Source organism: Leptonychotes weddellii, chromosome X (genome assembly GCF_054177405.1).
Source record: "Leptonychotes weddellii isolate Sample4059 chromosome X, ASM5417740v2, whole genome shotgun sequence".
NCBI lineage: Eukaryota > Metazoa > Chordata > Mammalia > Carnivora > Phocidae > Leptonychotes > Leptonychotes weddellii.
In genome coordinates this window covers 68,843,681-68,860,701 of record NC_138385.1, presented here as the reverse complement: position 1 = coordinate 68,860,701, position 17,021 = coordinate 68,843,681, and the positions used below count along the sequence as shown (strand labels likewise).

General features: G+C 45.0%; 1 protein-coding gene across 2 annotated transcripts in view; it reads left to right on the top strand.

Moving 5' to 3' along the window:
- Positions 1-16,583, top strand: part of CLCN5 (Cl-/H+ antiporter 5) — a 47,698-nt gene extending 31,115 nt beyond the window's left edge. For both annotated transcript variants that reach the window (XM_081808880.1, XM_081808881.1), the window contains exons 6-12: positions 333-539; positions 3,373-3,453; positions 3,698-4,240; positions 6,087-6,273; positions 7,498-7,896; positions 8,057-8,273; positions 9,558-16,583. In XM_081808880.1, the coding sequence (XP_081665006.1) occupies positions 333-539; positions 3,373-3,453; positions 3,698-4,240; positions 6,087-6,273; positions 7,498-7,896; positions 8,057-8,273; positions 9,558-9,648 (1,725 nt within the window). In that variant the 3' untranslated portion in view covers positions 9,649-16,583. The remainder of the gene's footprint in view (positions 1-332; positions 540-3,372; positions 3,454-3,697; positions 4,241-6,086; positions 6,274-7,497; positions 7,897-8,056; positions 8,274-9,557) is intronic.
- Positions 16,584-17,021: the final 438 nt, after the last annotated feature.

Genomic DNA, 17,021 nt, shown 5'->3' with positions numbered 1-17,021 from the left:
CTCTACTGGCCTGTAAGGATGTAAGTAAGGAAAACACCCTCCCACTCTGCCTCCCCTTCTCCAATACACACACACTCTCATGCTTGCAATACTCCCTTGCCCAGTTAGCACATGGCCGGGGGTGGGGGTGGGGAAAGGAACTTGAAAGCTTAAAGAACAGTTCTTGCTTTCTTGGGCTCTCAGGATCCCTCCCAAATTGGGGTCACGTAGGTCAAACATTTATATGTCACTTGTTCGAAAGGTGCAGTTTCCATAATGAGGTCCAGATTATTGCTTCCCAGCCTTGTTTACTTGCTTAGTCTATATTCAATCTCTCTGTGTTTGACCTGCAGATAAAAACTATCTTGAGCGGTTTTATTATTAGGGGCTATTTGGGTAAGTGGACCCTGATTATCAAAACCATCACGCTGGTGCTGGCCGTGTCATCTGGCTTGAGCCTGGGCAAAGAGGGCCCCCTGGTGCACGTGGCTTGCTGCTGTGGGAACATCCTGTGCCATTGTTTCAACAAATACAGGAAGAATGAAGCCAAGCGCAGAGAGGTAATGACAGATGGCCCAAATTGTCTCTTTTTTGGTGAGCATAAGTGGTACGATCTTAGGGATGAGGATCTGGGGACTCGACCAATGTCAGTACAAACACCCTTTGACCCAGTGGTTCCACTTCTAGGAATTTATCCTACGGACACCCCAAGTGTGTGTGGGAACCAGCGTATATGTGTGGGGCTGGTTGGTGCAGCATTTGTCAATATCGTGGTAAAACGAAACAATCGCAACATCCATCAACAGGGGACCGATCGAATAAACGAGATTCTGGCTGTACTATAGAATACTAGTCAGTCGTTAAAAAAGATAGCCTTACGTATATTGACGTGGAATGATGGCTACAAAATAACATTAAGTTTCAAAAGCCAGTTTTGGAATGACGCGTGTATAGAATAACTCAGTTAATGTTTTTTTTTAAAAAGTATGTATATGTGCATCTAGAAAGAAAATGTCTGGAAAGTGGTTTTACTCCAAACTGTTGAAAATGTCCACCTGTGGTGAGCAGGAAAGTGAGGTGGTAATGAGGGAGAAGTAAGGACTTTAACTCTAATAACCTTTATTACATATCAATCTATACATGTTGTGCTGTTTTATAACAAAATAAGTTTCAAAAATAAGAGATTTTTAAAAGAAGTCGTTTATTCCTGTGAACGAATATAAGCTCCACATGTGTTTCAGATACCAGCTTTTCCATCTTTTATTTCTACCTAGTGCCACACTGAATGAGTTTCTCTGTGTATAGGATTTCTGTCTGCCTTCTGCCTCAACCCCGCTAACTTAGTCCCACCACTGCATCTCTGTAGCTGTTCTCATGTTCATGCAGTTCTTAATGTGTATCATTTTGCGGAGGAAGAACAGTTTTTAGAAATGTCCGAGGTCATTGGTTACTTTTATCCTGCTATAATTAAGGATTTAAGAAAACAATGGTTCTTGCTCTGTTTTCCTTGAATTACACAGAAATCACATATGAAATGGGTCAAGGCCAAGGTCATTTCATTAGAACGGATTTTTCACAAAATTGGAACCCAGTGATTTATTCAGAAAACGAAACAAACCAAACCATAAGGCCCAGAAGGAAACTCAAAGATGTTGAAATTTCAAATATGGAATCCATTTTGATAGTTCAAGGGGGAAAGTTCCTGGCAGGAGAGGAAGGTTAGCAGGAAAGGGAGAGGGAAGTCAGAGTCGATTGTTTTGCTACCCGTCAAATGGTAGTGGGGCATAAAGGCAGTGTGAAACTGGTGAGGTTTTTAGATGAGAATAAGGTACAACAGAAGCTAAAGAGATGAAAAAAACAGTTTAGCTGGCAAGAGTAGAGTGTTGATTCTTGCTGGTTTTGCATGGGTAGGGGGACTTCGAAACTATAGATTGCCGGTTACTTTCATTCCATAAAATTGGCATTTTTGTTCAGACAGTTCCTTATAAAATGAGAGGGGAGTTGGGGGTGTTTCCCTGTTTAGATATCATGTATTTCTCTAACTAGACTTGTGAATATTTGCATCTTGAGTTCACTTCCTATGGTTTATTTAGACTTTCCAGTTATTTTTTCCTGTCCTTCTCACCATCGGCAGCAACCCTTTTGTGTCCCAGGGCCTTGTCAAAGTGGGCAGATGGTTGAGATTACAGATTTGAGAAGGAAGGGCATAGACAGACTCCACTCTGTCAGCAAAAACTTGAAGCAAACCAGCCATCACGATTCTTTCTTTTTCCTCATAATTCAACCGAAAGAGTCACTGAGATCTCTTGTTTGACTGTCCTTGTTCTTCTCAGATGAAAGCCAGTACATAGGCACGAATTTCGAAGTCCTCCCAGGCTAGCCCCGGAGACCTCACTCCTTCCTCCCCTTCATTTCCCTGGGCCATCCTGCGCTCCCAGGGAAACCTGCCTATTTATTTTGCCAAGAACCACTTTATTCTTCAGAAGCTCTTCATTTTCATTGAACTTTCTTTTAAAAATTTCCTTACTACCACAAATCACATATCACTCCACAGCAACCAGAATCCAATGAAAGGACTTTACCCTTCTATTAATTCTGGGGTGTTGGTCGTGCATATTCTCCATGCGCATGAGTGTGCCTACATACTGAGGTTGAGCTATGTATCACTTGCTCTCTTTCTCTACCTCCTTGTCCTTTTTTATTTCCCTCTGACAGCTTCTTCCCCTTTCTCTTCCTCTCCCACCTAGCCCTTTTCCTTGCCTCACCGAAACACACTTAGGTCTTCTCTTCCCTTCAGAGTCTGTCCCCTTGCTTCTCGTTGCTTCTAGTTTGCTCCCTATTTCTGTTTCCACCAGTCAGTAGGGACCAAGTGGGGCACAGAGTACAGGAAGCCCCAACCACCTATTGTGTGAATATTTGCAGCTCCTGAGTAGCTGTGAGTCAATTGTTACTTCAGTTTTGTATCATGACAGCCTTCTCTAAAATCTCATTTAAAAAGCATTCCTTAATAAAGAAAGCGCTATGTAAATATATCACTGAAAAGACTTCATTTAGGTGGTTAATAGGTCTACAGACTCAAATTCAGTTAATGAATTGAGAGTACTGGGGATGAGGGGAATGATTCGGAATAAAGTACATGCCCGGATTAATTACACAGGAAAGACCCTCTACCTGTTCCAGCATTTGAACCATGCGTTTGAAATGTAGCCTGCAGCATTTGCTCTCAAAATAAGTAAATATGAATTGAACTTCATTTTTGATTAACCGGATATGGAACACATATAGTGGTTTTTTTTTAAATGTTTAGTAAACACTAATACTCCTTTTTTAAAACGTGATCGACGGTAGAAAGGTGTCATTATTCCAACACTAATTTTGAGTTTTGGATTGTAGGTCTTGTCGGCTGCAGCGGCAGCTGGTGTATCTGTAGCCTTTGGGGCACCAATCGGCGGGGTGTTATTCAGCCTAGAAGAGGTAACTACTTTTATCTGTCTCTGGAATATGTGTGTGTTGCTTTCGTGTCAGGAATCCTGGCCGGTGTCTATGGGACATTGCGGACCCGAAGTGCTCCTCCCGACTCAGCGGGTTACCATTTACCGTGTGACCAAGCGCTCTCTGGGCAGTTCTTCGGTCGTCAAAGAACTGCAGCAGTGACTCTTCACCTGAAACTGTTTCTGCATCCTGATTTACGTTTGCTTTCTCACCTTCTTTCTTCCAGGTCAGCTACTATTTCCCCCTCAAAACGCTGTGGCGCTCGTTCTTTGCTGCCTTGGTGGCAGCTTTTACTCTACGTTCCATCAATCCCTTTGGCAACAGCCGCCTGGTTCTATTTTATGTGGAGTTTCACACCCCCTGGCATCTCTTTGAGCTCGTGCCCTTCATTGTGCTGGGCATATTTGGTGGTCTGTGGGGAGCTTTGTTTATCCGTACCAACATTGCCTGGTGTCGGAAGCGTAAGACCACTCAGCTGGGCAGGTACCCTGTCGTGGAGGTACTCGTTGTGACAGCCATCACTGCCATCCTGGCTTTCCCCAATGAGTACACCCGCATGAGCACAAGTGAGCTTATTTCTGAGCTGTTCAATGACTGTGGCCTGCTGGACTCCTCCAAGCTCTGTGATTATGAGAACCGCTTCAACACAAGCAAGGGGGGAGAGCTGCCCGACAGACCGGCTGGTGTGGGAGTCTACAGTGCCATGTGGCAGCTGGCCTTGACACTCATACTGAAAATTGTCATCACCATATTCACCTTTGGCATGAAGGTGAGCACATCCTTTTGATACTTGGTGGGTAGATGTGTGGCTGTGGGTTTGGGGGGCAAAGCCAAGACACCATACAATCTTTAAAGCTCATGTGGCATTTCCGGCTTCATGTAGCATTATCCCCTACCCTCAGAAGCCCTCACCCCCCTGCTCCCACGTGTCCTCATAACTTCCTAGACAGCGGTACCTCCACCAAACATCGTCCAAGCCTAGTTTTAGGCCACATGCAAACCTCAGTGATGAGATTTAAGGAGAAATGTGTTCTCCTTTCCAGAGGAAAACAGATTTTGCCCCTCAAAAGGGATGGTAAGGTATTTATTCATGTGCATTTTGTGTTAAAACAATATCTGACCACCACATTTTTGGTCCTTAGAGGGTGGCTTTAGAGTTTGCCAATAGAGCAAAATATCAAGTTGAACCAAATGAAGTAGCCATTATTCAACCATTTTGACCCTAAGATGGCAATGTCCTATGGTTTGGCCCAGTGTGGCGCTAAATGTATTCTATACCATTGTCATCAATGCCCAAGTAGCAGGAACTTCACAGGTGATCCCAAGTTAATAGTGCAACTGTCAGAAGCAGACGTCGGGCCAGCATCTTTTATTTTCGGTACTTGTTATCAGTTCCATGTTTCGGAAGAAATCAGAAAGGAACATTCATTGAGGTATTTTCTTCCTCCTCCCTAGGTTGTTAGTCTTTTCTTTAGCACCCAACTACCAAGTTAGTTCCCTCTGTTCTCTACGGAAATGGAGATTCGAACCAGAGAAGAAGACTCCACAGCTCAGTTTAGCCAGTACTATAGTCTCTGAATTGATACGCATCCTCCTCGACACCCCGGAAGGTTTTACAGTGCTTCTTGAGTGATTTTTTTTTTTTCCCATCATGGCTTCATTCTTTCATTTAAAGTGAATGTTCAGACCATCAGACCCACCCAGATTCATATGTATTCCACAATCAAACACAGGCTATTTAAAAATAATCTGCTGTTTTATTTTGTCCTTGTCATCATTTCCCTCCCTTCACACAGAACATTGAGAATTCACCCTATATATCCTAGGAGTCAGGAAGTAGAGCGGGAGACCGACGAGAGGGTCTTTTGGTGGTGGTGGCGGTGGGTTTTTTTGTTTTGTTTTGGATAGTCACGCAACCATAGTTACTACCTCATTTAAAAAATGTCATCATTTCGTCTTTCTTTATACTGTTACAAAATAAAATGTAACCTCGTGTACAATCCTTTTAATGCGAGCAGTAGGTTAAGATTCAGTACATGGGAGTGGTTAGGAGCATTGCGTTTCATCCCCAGCACCGGTATTTACTGTATCTTGACCTTGGGTGAGTTACTTCACCTCCCTGAACCTTGAGTTCTTTGTGATTGGGTAATCCTAACGCCTGTCCCCCCAGGGGTGGTTGTCAAGAACTCGGGGAATCCTGTCAGTTGAGTATCCAGCATAAAACGTGGTAGGTAGTCAATAGAGGGGAATTGTTGCTAAGAATTCAGAATTGGGGAACATGTCTGCATATGTGAGAAACTCCATCTATTTTCCTTTTTCTTTGGGAAAGGCTTAATTTCTGCCTCCAGTTCTGTGTTGGTCTGGAGAGTTCAGGCTCTTGCCTGATGGACCCCGGATCAGGGTAAGCTTCTCTGCAGTCGTCCTTGCCTGCACGTCCCAGAGAACCTCTAGCCCCTGTAGCATTACACAAGTCTTTACGGCCACTTGCTAGCATAGTGCATAGTTAAATTGTCATTTGGCCTGTTCGCTTCGCAGAGGGTCAGTCCTCTAGCCCTTACCACGTGCCAGGCGGACGCATCATGCCTCCCTAAGCACCCGTTGCTTTCTCTTTGCAGATCCCTTCTGGCCTGTTTATCCCCAGCATGGCTGTTGGTGCTATAGCAGGTCGACTTTTGGGAGTGGGGATGGAACAGCTGGCTTATTACCACCATGACTGGGCCATCTTCAACAGCTGGTGTAGCCAGGGAGCGGATTGCATCACCCCTGGCCTGTATGCGATGGTTGGGGCTGCAGCCTGCTTGGGTGAGTGGTGTCTGCATTGGGTTTGAAGAAGTTGCCACCCAGGTGACATCATGAAGAAGCGTGATATGAAACACAGTTGACTGCAGATTGATTTATTTTTTTTAAATGACCATCCGTTTCCTTTTGGGTTTGCCATTTTTCAAGTGCTTTGGAAACATTCTTTATCATATAGCTACATTCCTCCCTTTGGGGAGCAATTTTACTCTCAAATTTCATCATACTAAGGAAATGATCAGAAACGTGGAGAAGGATATCTGCCCAAGAGTGTTCATCACAGGATTATTTATGATAGCAAGAAATTGGAATCAACTTAAATATGCACAGGAAGGGACTGGTTCAGTGGATTATGGTCCGTATAACCTTGTAATGTTATTCTATGTAGCTATTAAATGTGATGCTGATATTTAACATCTTTAAATATGATGTTAAATAAATTTGTGATAATATCCAAGATGTTCCTGACATAAAGTGGGGGGAGGGGAGCACTGTGGGGAATTAAACGTGTAGTATGAGCTCACCTATGTAAAAACATACATTTTTACATAGTGAAAAACTTGAAAAAGTCATTCAAAATTTTTACTCTGCTTATTTCTAGGCAGTGAGCTTATGGATAATGACTTTCTTTTATAGACTTTATTTTTTTTTAAAAGATTTTATTTATTTATTTGAGAGAGAGTGAGAGAGCAGAGCACAAGCCAGGGGGAAAGGCAGAGGGAGAAGCAGGCTCCCTGCTGAGCAGGGAGCCCGATGCGGGGCTCGATGCCAGGACCCTGGGTTCATGACCTGAGCCCAAGGCAGACGCTTAACCGACTGAGCCACCCAGGCGCCTGCCCCGTCTTTTATAGACTTTAAAGAAATGTGTTCTGACTTTTCCACAATGGCCTGTACGTTCCAGAGAACCTCTCGTCTCAGTAGTGTTACACAAGTTGTGGGTATCTTCTGCAATGACCTTTATAATTAAGGGGGAGAAAGCAATGCACGAATAAGAAACAAAAGGAGAAAAATGCAGAAGGCCTGTTGCGCTTCTGTAGATGTTATTTTGAGAAATGTGACTCAGGTCCATTATAAACTGGCTGTAATGCAGTTGCAGTTATGGGGGAGCCCCCCTCTTAGCAGTGTTTCTGGTAAGTAGGCTTTCCCTGGATGGGGGTCTGTCGCAGGCCCTTATCTGGCATGAATCTGAACTTTTCCTGTTTTCAGTGGCCTGTATCTGTTTCGTTGCAGGTGGGGTGACCCGGATGACTGTTTCCCTTGTTGTCATAATGTTTGAACTAACTGGGGGCTTGGAGTACATTGTGCCTCTGATGGCTGCAGCCATGACAAGCAAGTGGGTGGCAGACGCTCTTGGGCGAGAGGGCATCTATGATGCCCACATTCGTCTCAATGGTTACCCCTTTCTTGAAGCCAAAGAAGAGTTTGCCCATAAGACCCTGGCAATGGATGTGATGAAACCCCGGAGAAATGATCCTTTATTGACTGTCCTTACTCAGGACAGTATGACCGTGGAAGATGTAGAGACTATCATCAGCGAAACCACTTACAGTGGCTTCCCAGTGGTGGTGTCCCGGGAGTCCCAAAGACTTGTGGGTTTTGTCCTCCGGAGAGATCTCATTATTTCCATTGGTAAGGATTTCAGAAAGAGGATCACGGGATCCGCTGTGGAAATAAATCAATACGTGTCAAAGGGGTGAAGACAGAGGGAGGACGGGACGAATTAGGGGCCATCAAGATAGAACGAGCACTTCCATGTTCAACTTTTTTTTTTTTTCTACTTCTCAAATAGAAAATGCTCGGAAAAAACAGGATGGGGTTGTAAGCACGTCCATCATTTATTTCACCGAACATTCTCCTCCCATGCCGCCCTACACCCCGCCCACCCTAAAGCTCCGGAACATCCTGGATCTGAGCCCCTTCACTGTGACTGACCTCACACCCATGGAGATTGTCGTGGACATCTTCCGCAAGCTGGGACTGCGGCAGTGCCTGGTTACGCACAACGGGTGAGGGCTCCTTGGGGGAGGCACGTTGGGTTGTGGGAGGAAGGAGACCATAGAGAAATAAAGAGAGAAGAACCCAATTCATTTGAACGTTAGTAGCACTTGCCCTTCTGAAGCTCCGTGATGAAGATGGATGTGTTTCTTTTATCGTCATAATTAACGGAAAAGGGGTTTGGGGGCAAAAGTGTGTTTGAGAGATGGGAACTGCTTGCTGCACGTTGTAAATAATGCAGTTCCTCCCCCACAAAGGAAATGGCTGTGTCCTCTTGAACAGACAGCCCTGAAGTTATGATGGTATTACGTACTATATGTGTATATAGTATTTGGTCCTTACAGTACCTTTGTTACTATTATTTGAGGATGAGAAAAGCAAATTTTGGTGAGGTTTGAAGATCTGCACAAGGGCCCCGCATTAATATATAGTAGAGGTAGGCTTTAAACACAAGTCTTCCGATTCTCAAGGCCAAGGCTCTTTCTTTCTGGGACATTTCTTTATTTTATCATTTTTTAAATTTTTAAAAAATTTCTTTTCTGTCCCCCCCCCCCCGGGACATTTCTTATGCAGTAAAGGAAGCCCTGCTATTTTTATTGGAAAAGAAGGGAGGTGGAGGAGGAGGGTGGATTTTTTTTTTTTCTAAGCATGCTATGTTAATCCAGCAATTATGTAAGAATTTCACTCTCTACAATTTCTAAATGTTGTAACAGATGTCTTGCAGGATTTGAATCAGCAAGGGGACTTCCCTTAACTGATTCATTCAACATTTACCGAATCCCCTATTTCGTGCAAGACGGTATTCCACTAGACGCCAAGGAGACACAAAAAAAGGAATAAGGCCCTTCTCCCTGCTCAAGGAGCGCGCAGCGTTGTAGGGAATTTGAGATCACATGAGCCCAGGTCACACGACAGCAGACGGGACAAGGGCATAGGTCAGGCCGTTGCTGCCAGGAGGACGCAGTCATTGCTGGCCCGCAGGATCAGGGGAGGCGTTCTGGAGGAGGAGCACTTGAACTGGGTGGCAAACGGGAAGATTCAGACATACAGGGAATACTTAAGCCCCAAGAAGTAGCAGGATGCGAGACCCAAGGTAGAAATGCTGGCCGCCTGTCTAGGGACCCACGCCCAGTCCCGTTTGCCTGGTGCGCGTCACCTAGTCCCGCCAGTGCCTCATGCCGTAAGTGCAGACAGCGTTGAAGACAGAGTTGCGAAGGACTGGGGCGGAAAAGCGTCACCTGCAGGATGTTAACCACAGGCTTATTTTTGTTTTGTTGTCTCGTTTTGTCTTCCAGGCGGTTGCTCGGAATCATTACCAAAAAGGACGTGTTAAAGCACATAGCACAGATGGCAAACCAAGATCCCGACTCCATTCTCTTCAACTAGAATCACAGGGCTGTGCTGGATGTAAAACAGGAAGGACATTGCAGACCACGGATGTGTTTTGTTAACTGGGTACCCAAAACACATTTCCCATATTTGGAGGGTGAAGTTATATTAGTGTGTTGTCTCTTTCCTAGAAGTTAACCAGTTGCACTACATAATCTCTGGAATTTAATCTTCTCTTTAGGAGAAAATACAGTTAGGCTTCTGTGACACTGCATTAGGAAGATTTTGTGAAAGAGTCAATGAGATTGCTCTGGTTTGATTCTTCTTAAATTTTTTTTTAATTTAAAACATAATTGTTAGCCAATATGCAATCACTGAAAACTATGCAAGAAAAATTCCAACCGTCCTGACCTATAGCCTACAGGAAACTCATGAAAAAGTCACTTTTTTGGACTCTGTCATTGGTGGAAGATGAAGTGTAAACTAAGGGGCTTTGCTTTTCCAACCACAGAAAGGAAAGCCAGAAGGAAAATAGTAATGGTGTTTTCCAGACTGTGAAAATTCAGTTCAAATGTTATCTTGTTCCTGTTACAATATTTAGCATTATTAGTTTGTGTGTGTGTACGTGTATGTTAATTTTAATATCTGATTATAAGACAATGCTGCTTTGGTTAACCTTCTCTAAACGAATTTAGAGAGGTTGACTTTTATAGCTTGCTTGTTCCTGGTACTCTTTTGAAGTGCACAAAGATAAGTTATGGAACTTTCTCCTTGTCTGCAAAAAGGGTAATTTTCCAGATGGTATTTGTTAGCTGGTAGACAAGGACTTCGCCATGAATTTGTTAGTAGCAAGGAATGATTTCTCCAGCTTCCTTGGAATGAATGATTAGTAAAGTTCTAAGCAAAGTCAATGACAAGGAATTTCACATTTTTTGGTGAGGTCCCGACTAATTCTCTTACCCAGATGCCACCTCCATGAGTGATGGTGCTTTAGGCTTCTGGAATATGTAAGAATAGTAAAGGGAACCAAGTCTAGACTGTGTACTGATAAACCAGGGAAGATCCCGAGCTGAATCTGCATTCTCATGCATTCCTTCGTAAAGACCACCAGTACTCAAATAACCGGGCACTCATGCCTCCTCCCAGTGTTAAGGACATGTAACAGGCCAGTGTTGTCCCTGTGAACATGAATTTAGGCTTGGGGTACTTTCAAATCTATTTGAGGCATTGGAATTAGGATAGGCAGCTGCCACTCCCTTGAGGCTCGTTAGAATTCTGAATAAAATGCAGAACCATCCTAAGAGCCAGGGGTGTGGACAAGGCCTGGTGACACCAAAGGTGCTTGTTTATCCAATTGCAAAGGTGCCTGTCTCAATTTTCTACCACCTTTCCTGCAGTAGAAAACATCACACCATAGGGACGCCTGGGGGAATCACAGCGCCACCACCGTCATCCCGACCGACGCCCGGTTTCATTTTCTGTTGTTTTCCCCATGTGCGGCTGCCCCCAGCCCCGTGTTCCCCTCCATTCTTTTCCCCTCCCACTCCTCAGTCCCGACTCCTCTCTTTGGGATTGAGCGCCATGCCTGGTTAATCATTCCTCTCTCAAGAAATAACTCCCGGGGCTAGTTAAATTGTAAACCGGGGCTCAGCAACCTTCTGGCACATGGACCCCCGAGGTAACGCCCAGCCATTTGCTTTGCTCTCTTGCCCAGTTGCTGCTGCCGGGCCTCCCTCCCTTTCTGTGCTGATGCCCAGTGCCCGTAGCAGCAAGACTCAACCGCAGGGCTGTGAGTTCAGCCTTTCCTGTTCTACAGGTCTGTCCCCCCGCACTTGGCGCCATCCTTCCAGCCTGGAACCAGCAGTCGCTCGGCGTATCCTTCCCCGCCCCCGCCTCCCCTCCCCGAACACCTCAGGGTGCCTCATCTTACAAGTTGCTGAGCCCTGAATCTAGGATTTTTTTTTTTTTTTTTTTTTTTTTACCCCTGGTTCTTATCTTTCCAAAATCTGAAGATCTTTCATTGCCCAGACCTGGGTAGCCAAGGCTTGTATTGAGTTTTATCTTTCAAATATCAAGGCACTCACCAGAGTTTCGTTGCGTTTCTTTTCTTTTTTTTTTTTAAGTTTATCACGCTAACATTTTAGTGAAAGAGAAAAAAGCTCTCTAGGTTGTCTTCTCTTAGAGTCATGACTCAGTCACTCTATGTCTTTTGTCCCTTCCATGCCACTGATTTCCTCATATGGGATGAGGCCGTGGGCCGGACCGCCCCTGTGTATTGTGCAGGAGCCATTCTTATCTGTGTATTTCTGGTTCACTACCTATCTTTTCTTATTAGCCGTCCAGCTAAAGTTTGCAAAACAGGAAGCGTTAGTATTTCTGGTATTTGATGACACAGGTTTGGTCGCATTTCATAGCGCAGCGGCGATATGGAGGGCGTCTAAGTTTGCCTTTGTGTTTCTTCTAGGCTGTGTTTTTGATTTCAGACAGATGAGCCAGTGTTAAGGTGCTACTTCAGAGAATTAATTTGAGAAATCAGATAACACTGTGCCAAGGTATACTTTCTAGATACTAAGCACCGATTGGCCCTCCAGAGAATAATATCCTTTTGATACCTCACTCCTGATAAATCTCATTCATTAACCTCAGCTTCTCAGGAATCCTTGTAACACATAGGCTAGAAGTAGCTATAGTGTATGGTATTCATTATATGTCCAATCCTATGGTTTGGCCCAAAGGTTGGCTAATTGTGGCTAAAGCTCTCTGCTACCTGCTGGCTCAGCACCTAACACTCAAGGGTTTCTTGTCTTCAGGCAAAGGAAAATGTTCTTTCTGCCATTGCAGATTCAGCAGTTGGACAGACTTACCCAACAAACAAAGCCATGACAGGGAGGCGCGTCGGTAGCCGCAAGTGGCCACATACCTCAATGGCAAAAGACTAGATGATCTGCCACTTAAAAATTCATTTGAGTTGAGACCAGTGTGTTTGGGTGTTAAGAAAAGAAAATTGCCCGACACAAGGGAAGGATTTACAAAAGAATGCCAGTGCATGCTTCAAGAGACTTAGGATTTGCGGAGGAGAAAGATCTGGGACACAGCCAGTCGTGAGAAGAGTGGGAGTCGGTAGGTTTGTAGAAGTCTAGCTGCTAGACTTTGTAGAGTTAGATGTTCAATGTAAAGAATTAAAAGAGGCCGAAACAGTTAATGCACCGTTAGACCACAGGAGGGAGGACGCAAGGGACCGAGAATGCAAACTAACGGCCGCCGTCAAGGTCATTTCTTTTCGGATGTTTGTTCCGACGCTCTCCTCTTCTCTGGCCGCAGCTTCCTTCTGGCCCAGACCAGCTGTGCAGTAGGGGTGGCGTAACCCACAGAACTGATACCCTCTGGTGGGTAATCTGACATTGATGACACTTTGGATTTGCCAGCTGGCAGAGCAAACGATTAATTTGCTGATTGAACAGCAAAGTGGCTCAGTTGTTTTGACAGCAGAGGCGGAATCTGAACCCCTTACGGGAAGAGCAGAGCACAGCATAAATTTCTCTAGCAAGTCTCCATTTCCGTGAGACATGAGAAAGATAAAGTAATGGGGATTTAGTGTGGTCTAAGGCTGTGAAGTAATTCTTAGCCATGATCTTTTTTTTTAAAGGAGGGGAGGGACAGAGGAAGAGAGAGAGAGAGAGAGAGAGAGAGAGAGAGAATATTAAGCAGGCTCCACGCCCAGCCTGGAGCCCGATGCGGGGCTCCATCGCACGACCCCTCACATCCCCGAGATCGTGACCTGAGCCGAATTCAAGAGTCGGACGCTTAACCGACTGAGCCACCCAGGCGCCCCTTAACCACGATGTTATGAACTCGTTCAGGTGTGGGGGGAGCAAATATGTTTTTAAAAACTTGTCACGCAATAGAGTCCATCATGCAAAGTAATCGAGCATGGTACACGTTTTACGTATTTGAGTCGCCTGTCCCAGTTGGGTTCTCAATCTTGGTTTGTTTTGTGAGGTGATGAATAGGAAGGTGAACTTGTTACCCCACAGTATCTTTTTTTTTTTTTAATAAATCACGAGGAGTGCAATTTTTGAAGTTGGGTTTTCAGTGATGATAGTGAAGGTGATATTGAGAATCTGAAACGGCCAGTGTGTTTTATACTGCCGAAGTGCTTACTGAGGACAGGCCACATTGCCACCGATCAGTTCAGAGAAAGCAGGAGAACATTTTTTCAGGGTGGTGCACAGAGTATTGAGCTTTTGAAAACCCTGAGAAAAACTAGAGATTTAGAAATTAAATGGGAAGTAGGATATTCAGTTCTTAAGAAAAAAAAAAAAATAGATGTCTAAATATGTGGTCTGAACTTAAGTGTCCTAAAACCTTGATTTGTTTGTTTGTTTGTTTGTTTGTTTATCACCTCTGGGTTTGCCTGGACTCCCTCTGGAGAGAGAATTGGAAGATGTGGCAGTGGAGAAGCCCTAGTAAGAGAGTGTCTGAGTTCTTGCAAGATGGCAGGAGGAAGGCCATCCTGCGCCCCACGCCATACAACCTGGCATTTATAAACTGTCTGATCATGTGCCTCAGGTAGAGAGCAAGTCAAGTAGTCTTTCAGAGACCAGGGTTTGCGAGCAGAGGAGAGGCTCAAAGCCACATTCGGCTGGAGGCAGTCCACTTGTATGGAGAGGGCTGACCCGCGACCAGACATCTGCTCAGGAAGGAGGCCGGCTACTATGTACCATTGCCTAAGTGATGAGCTTTAGGTAGATTGTCTTGAATTTTTTTTTAATCTATATTTTAGCCTCCCTAGAATATACTTATTGTGTATTAGAAAGAAAAAAAAAAGGTGAGGGCTTCTCAGATCAGAGTTCAGGGAGCTGTGTAAACTTACAGGGAAATTTAATGCAGTGGTCCTGTGGCGACCACTCCGGCTTTGCTCTGCCTCAGTTTCGGTTGTTCGCTCCAAGGAGGGAAGCTCTTGGAAGAGTAGGTGTTAGCAACTTCACGTTACTCCACAAATGTTTGCTGGCCGCGGTCTCACTTCTGAACATCTGGATCTGGGCAAAGTTTTGAAGCGATGTAGGGAACGGAATTGCTTTTTCCACTGTGTAGTCCGATTTTGCCAACTCACCCAAGAAAGAAAGTCTGTGATGTGCAGAGTTTGCGTTTCTTGGATGGGACCTATCAGGTCCCCCTGCTGAGTCCCACAGTCATAAATTCCTACCTCTCAGTTCCTGCCAAAGGGTCTTCAGCCTCTGTGTGCACTCACTGAATCAATGCCTTGCCTAAAGTTTGGCCTTTTATAAAGGGAGAAACGGCATATGATGGTATAAAAATATGAGGGTTTAAAAAAAGTGATCTCTGCCTCTCCTTCTCTCTCCTCCTCCTCCCCCCATCCCCCAATTCCAATTTTTTCTCAGTTGTTAACAGGCGTGTTGTCTTGAATGTGGACCTTGGGGGAGGGACAACATCATTCTGAGAGAATGGAAGATACTTCTGAGCCGATGGGCCAGACGGGGCTTTGCTCTGCTGGCGGGGCCAAAGCCGGGGCGGGGGGTTGTTGAGAGCATTGAGGGCTTGAGCATCTCAAGGCAGACATATGAAGTGCTCGTTGCTAAACCTGATTATCTACTAGTCCAAATCTGTTGAAAGTCAAAGGCAGCCTGGAATTTGGTGAGTGAAATGCCATCTGGCCACATGGGGACAAGGGAGTGGCCTGAGATGGTTTTACCAGGGTGGGAATGTTCAGTCTGGTCATACTGAGTGTACCTCAGAATACACGGTCCTTCAAGAGAGCTCATTTTCCCTTCTCCATTGCACTTCAGCCCCTTTCTCCCCCTTTGCCCTGCCTTTTCAGTACTCAGCCTTTTAGTAAGTATTTACATTTTTATTATATATTTGGTCCTTTAGGACTATGTAATGATTAAGAATTCATTTCATTCTAGATTAAAAAAAATGATGTGTTTAATATTTTGTTCTTTTAAACTGTCTTTTGAAGCTATGCTGCTAACCAGGTACAGGCCAGAAAGGAGTCGGGCCTGCCAGACAGCACCCTGGTCATGTCACCTAAGGATGACATTGATGTCACGACGGTGACTCTTCTCTGTTTGACCAAGGCCAGCCTCCTGCTCTTACCTCTGTCCAATTCACTTCTGGCTCGGGGAGAACGACCACCCACTGGGTGAGCCAGTGAGGCCAGGAGGGTCAGAAAAGCCGGGTCCCAGCCCATGGGCCACTGTATGAGTTCTCCGTAATACGCTCCCTTGTAGGGCCGGCTCCTGGCCACAGTAGCCAAAGAAAACCTGTCTGACTCGACATTTTAGTTCCTAAGCGTTGGTAAAAGTTCAGCCGAAGCTAATGTATAGAGAGCAGCAGTAGCCGAGCATGTACAGAAACTAGCATCAACCAAAGCTAATACAGCCTGTTTCCATGGGCAGCTTGGTGCTGAGCTGTTCAGAGCAATTATTTATTCGAGTGCTGCCAACCCTTAAGTCCCGCTTTCTTAGCTTTGCTCTAGCTTGGAGAGGTGTTGGTCCCCATTCACAGGCACGGCCTGTGCCCAAGCTCTGGCTTACTGCTCACTTCATTTTGCTCCCTGGTCGTGCATAGCAACATAGTCTAAAAAGGAAGACATGGGCTGGGGAGTTAGGAGACCTGGTTTCTATTCCCTATGCTTCTACTAACTAGCCTCGAGATCTTAACCGCTCTGTGCCTCAGTGTTCCCATCTGCAAAATGGGGATAGCGTTAATTGCCGTACCTACCTCACAGGGTTGTTGTGAGGATAAACTGAGACAATGAATGGAAAGTACTTTGACAAGTAAGTGCTATGCAGATTTTAAGAAGTGGAAATAATCATGTGAAAGGCAATGGAACGGACATTGGCAGAAGGGTTAACGGGATCGTCCAGCCCTTTCTCTCTGTGGCATAAACCCGGGTCGCCATTGCTTTATACATTTTCACCTAGCACAGATTTGTAATTATGCATGTAATAAAGCACAGCCTTATCCAACCTGGTGTCTGGTGTCTTTCTGAAGCCCCCAAGTTGTGTAGCTATTGAGTTCTGATCGTAGAAGCGGGGTGGGGGGGGTAGGGCGGGGGGGGGATTGAGAGGGAGGCTGGTATAAAAGGTACCTGCAAACTCCTACTAGCGGGCTCACTTCTTAAAATGATTTATTAGATGCTTAATTATTTTTACAAGTACAGATTCAGTAATACCTTTTTACCGTAAGGAGACAAATGAGGGGTAGCTTGCGTCTTGAGAGATTCCAGATACCTCATTCATTCTGGCTCCTTAAAGAAATGGAAACAATCCATCTCATTGCCGTCTCATAGGTTGGTGATACTTTCCTGATGACATGAGGATTAACTGGGAGCTGGATTTGTTCCTCTCTTTTTGAGCTTTTAATGATGTCAGATGATGGGCTTCGACAGGCCTCTTGCCTACAGT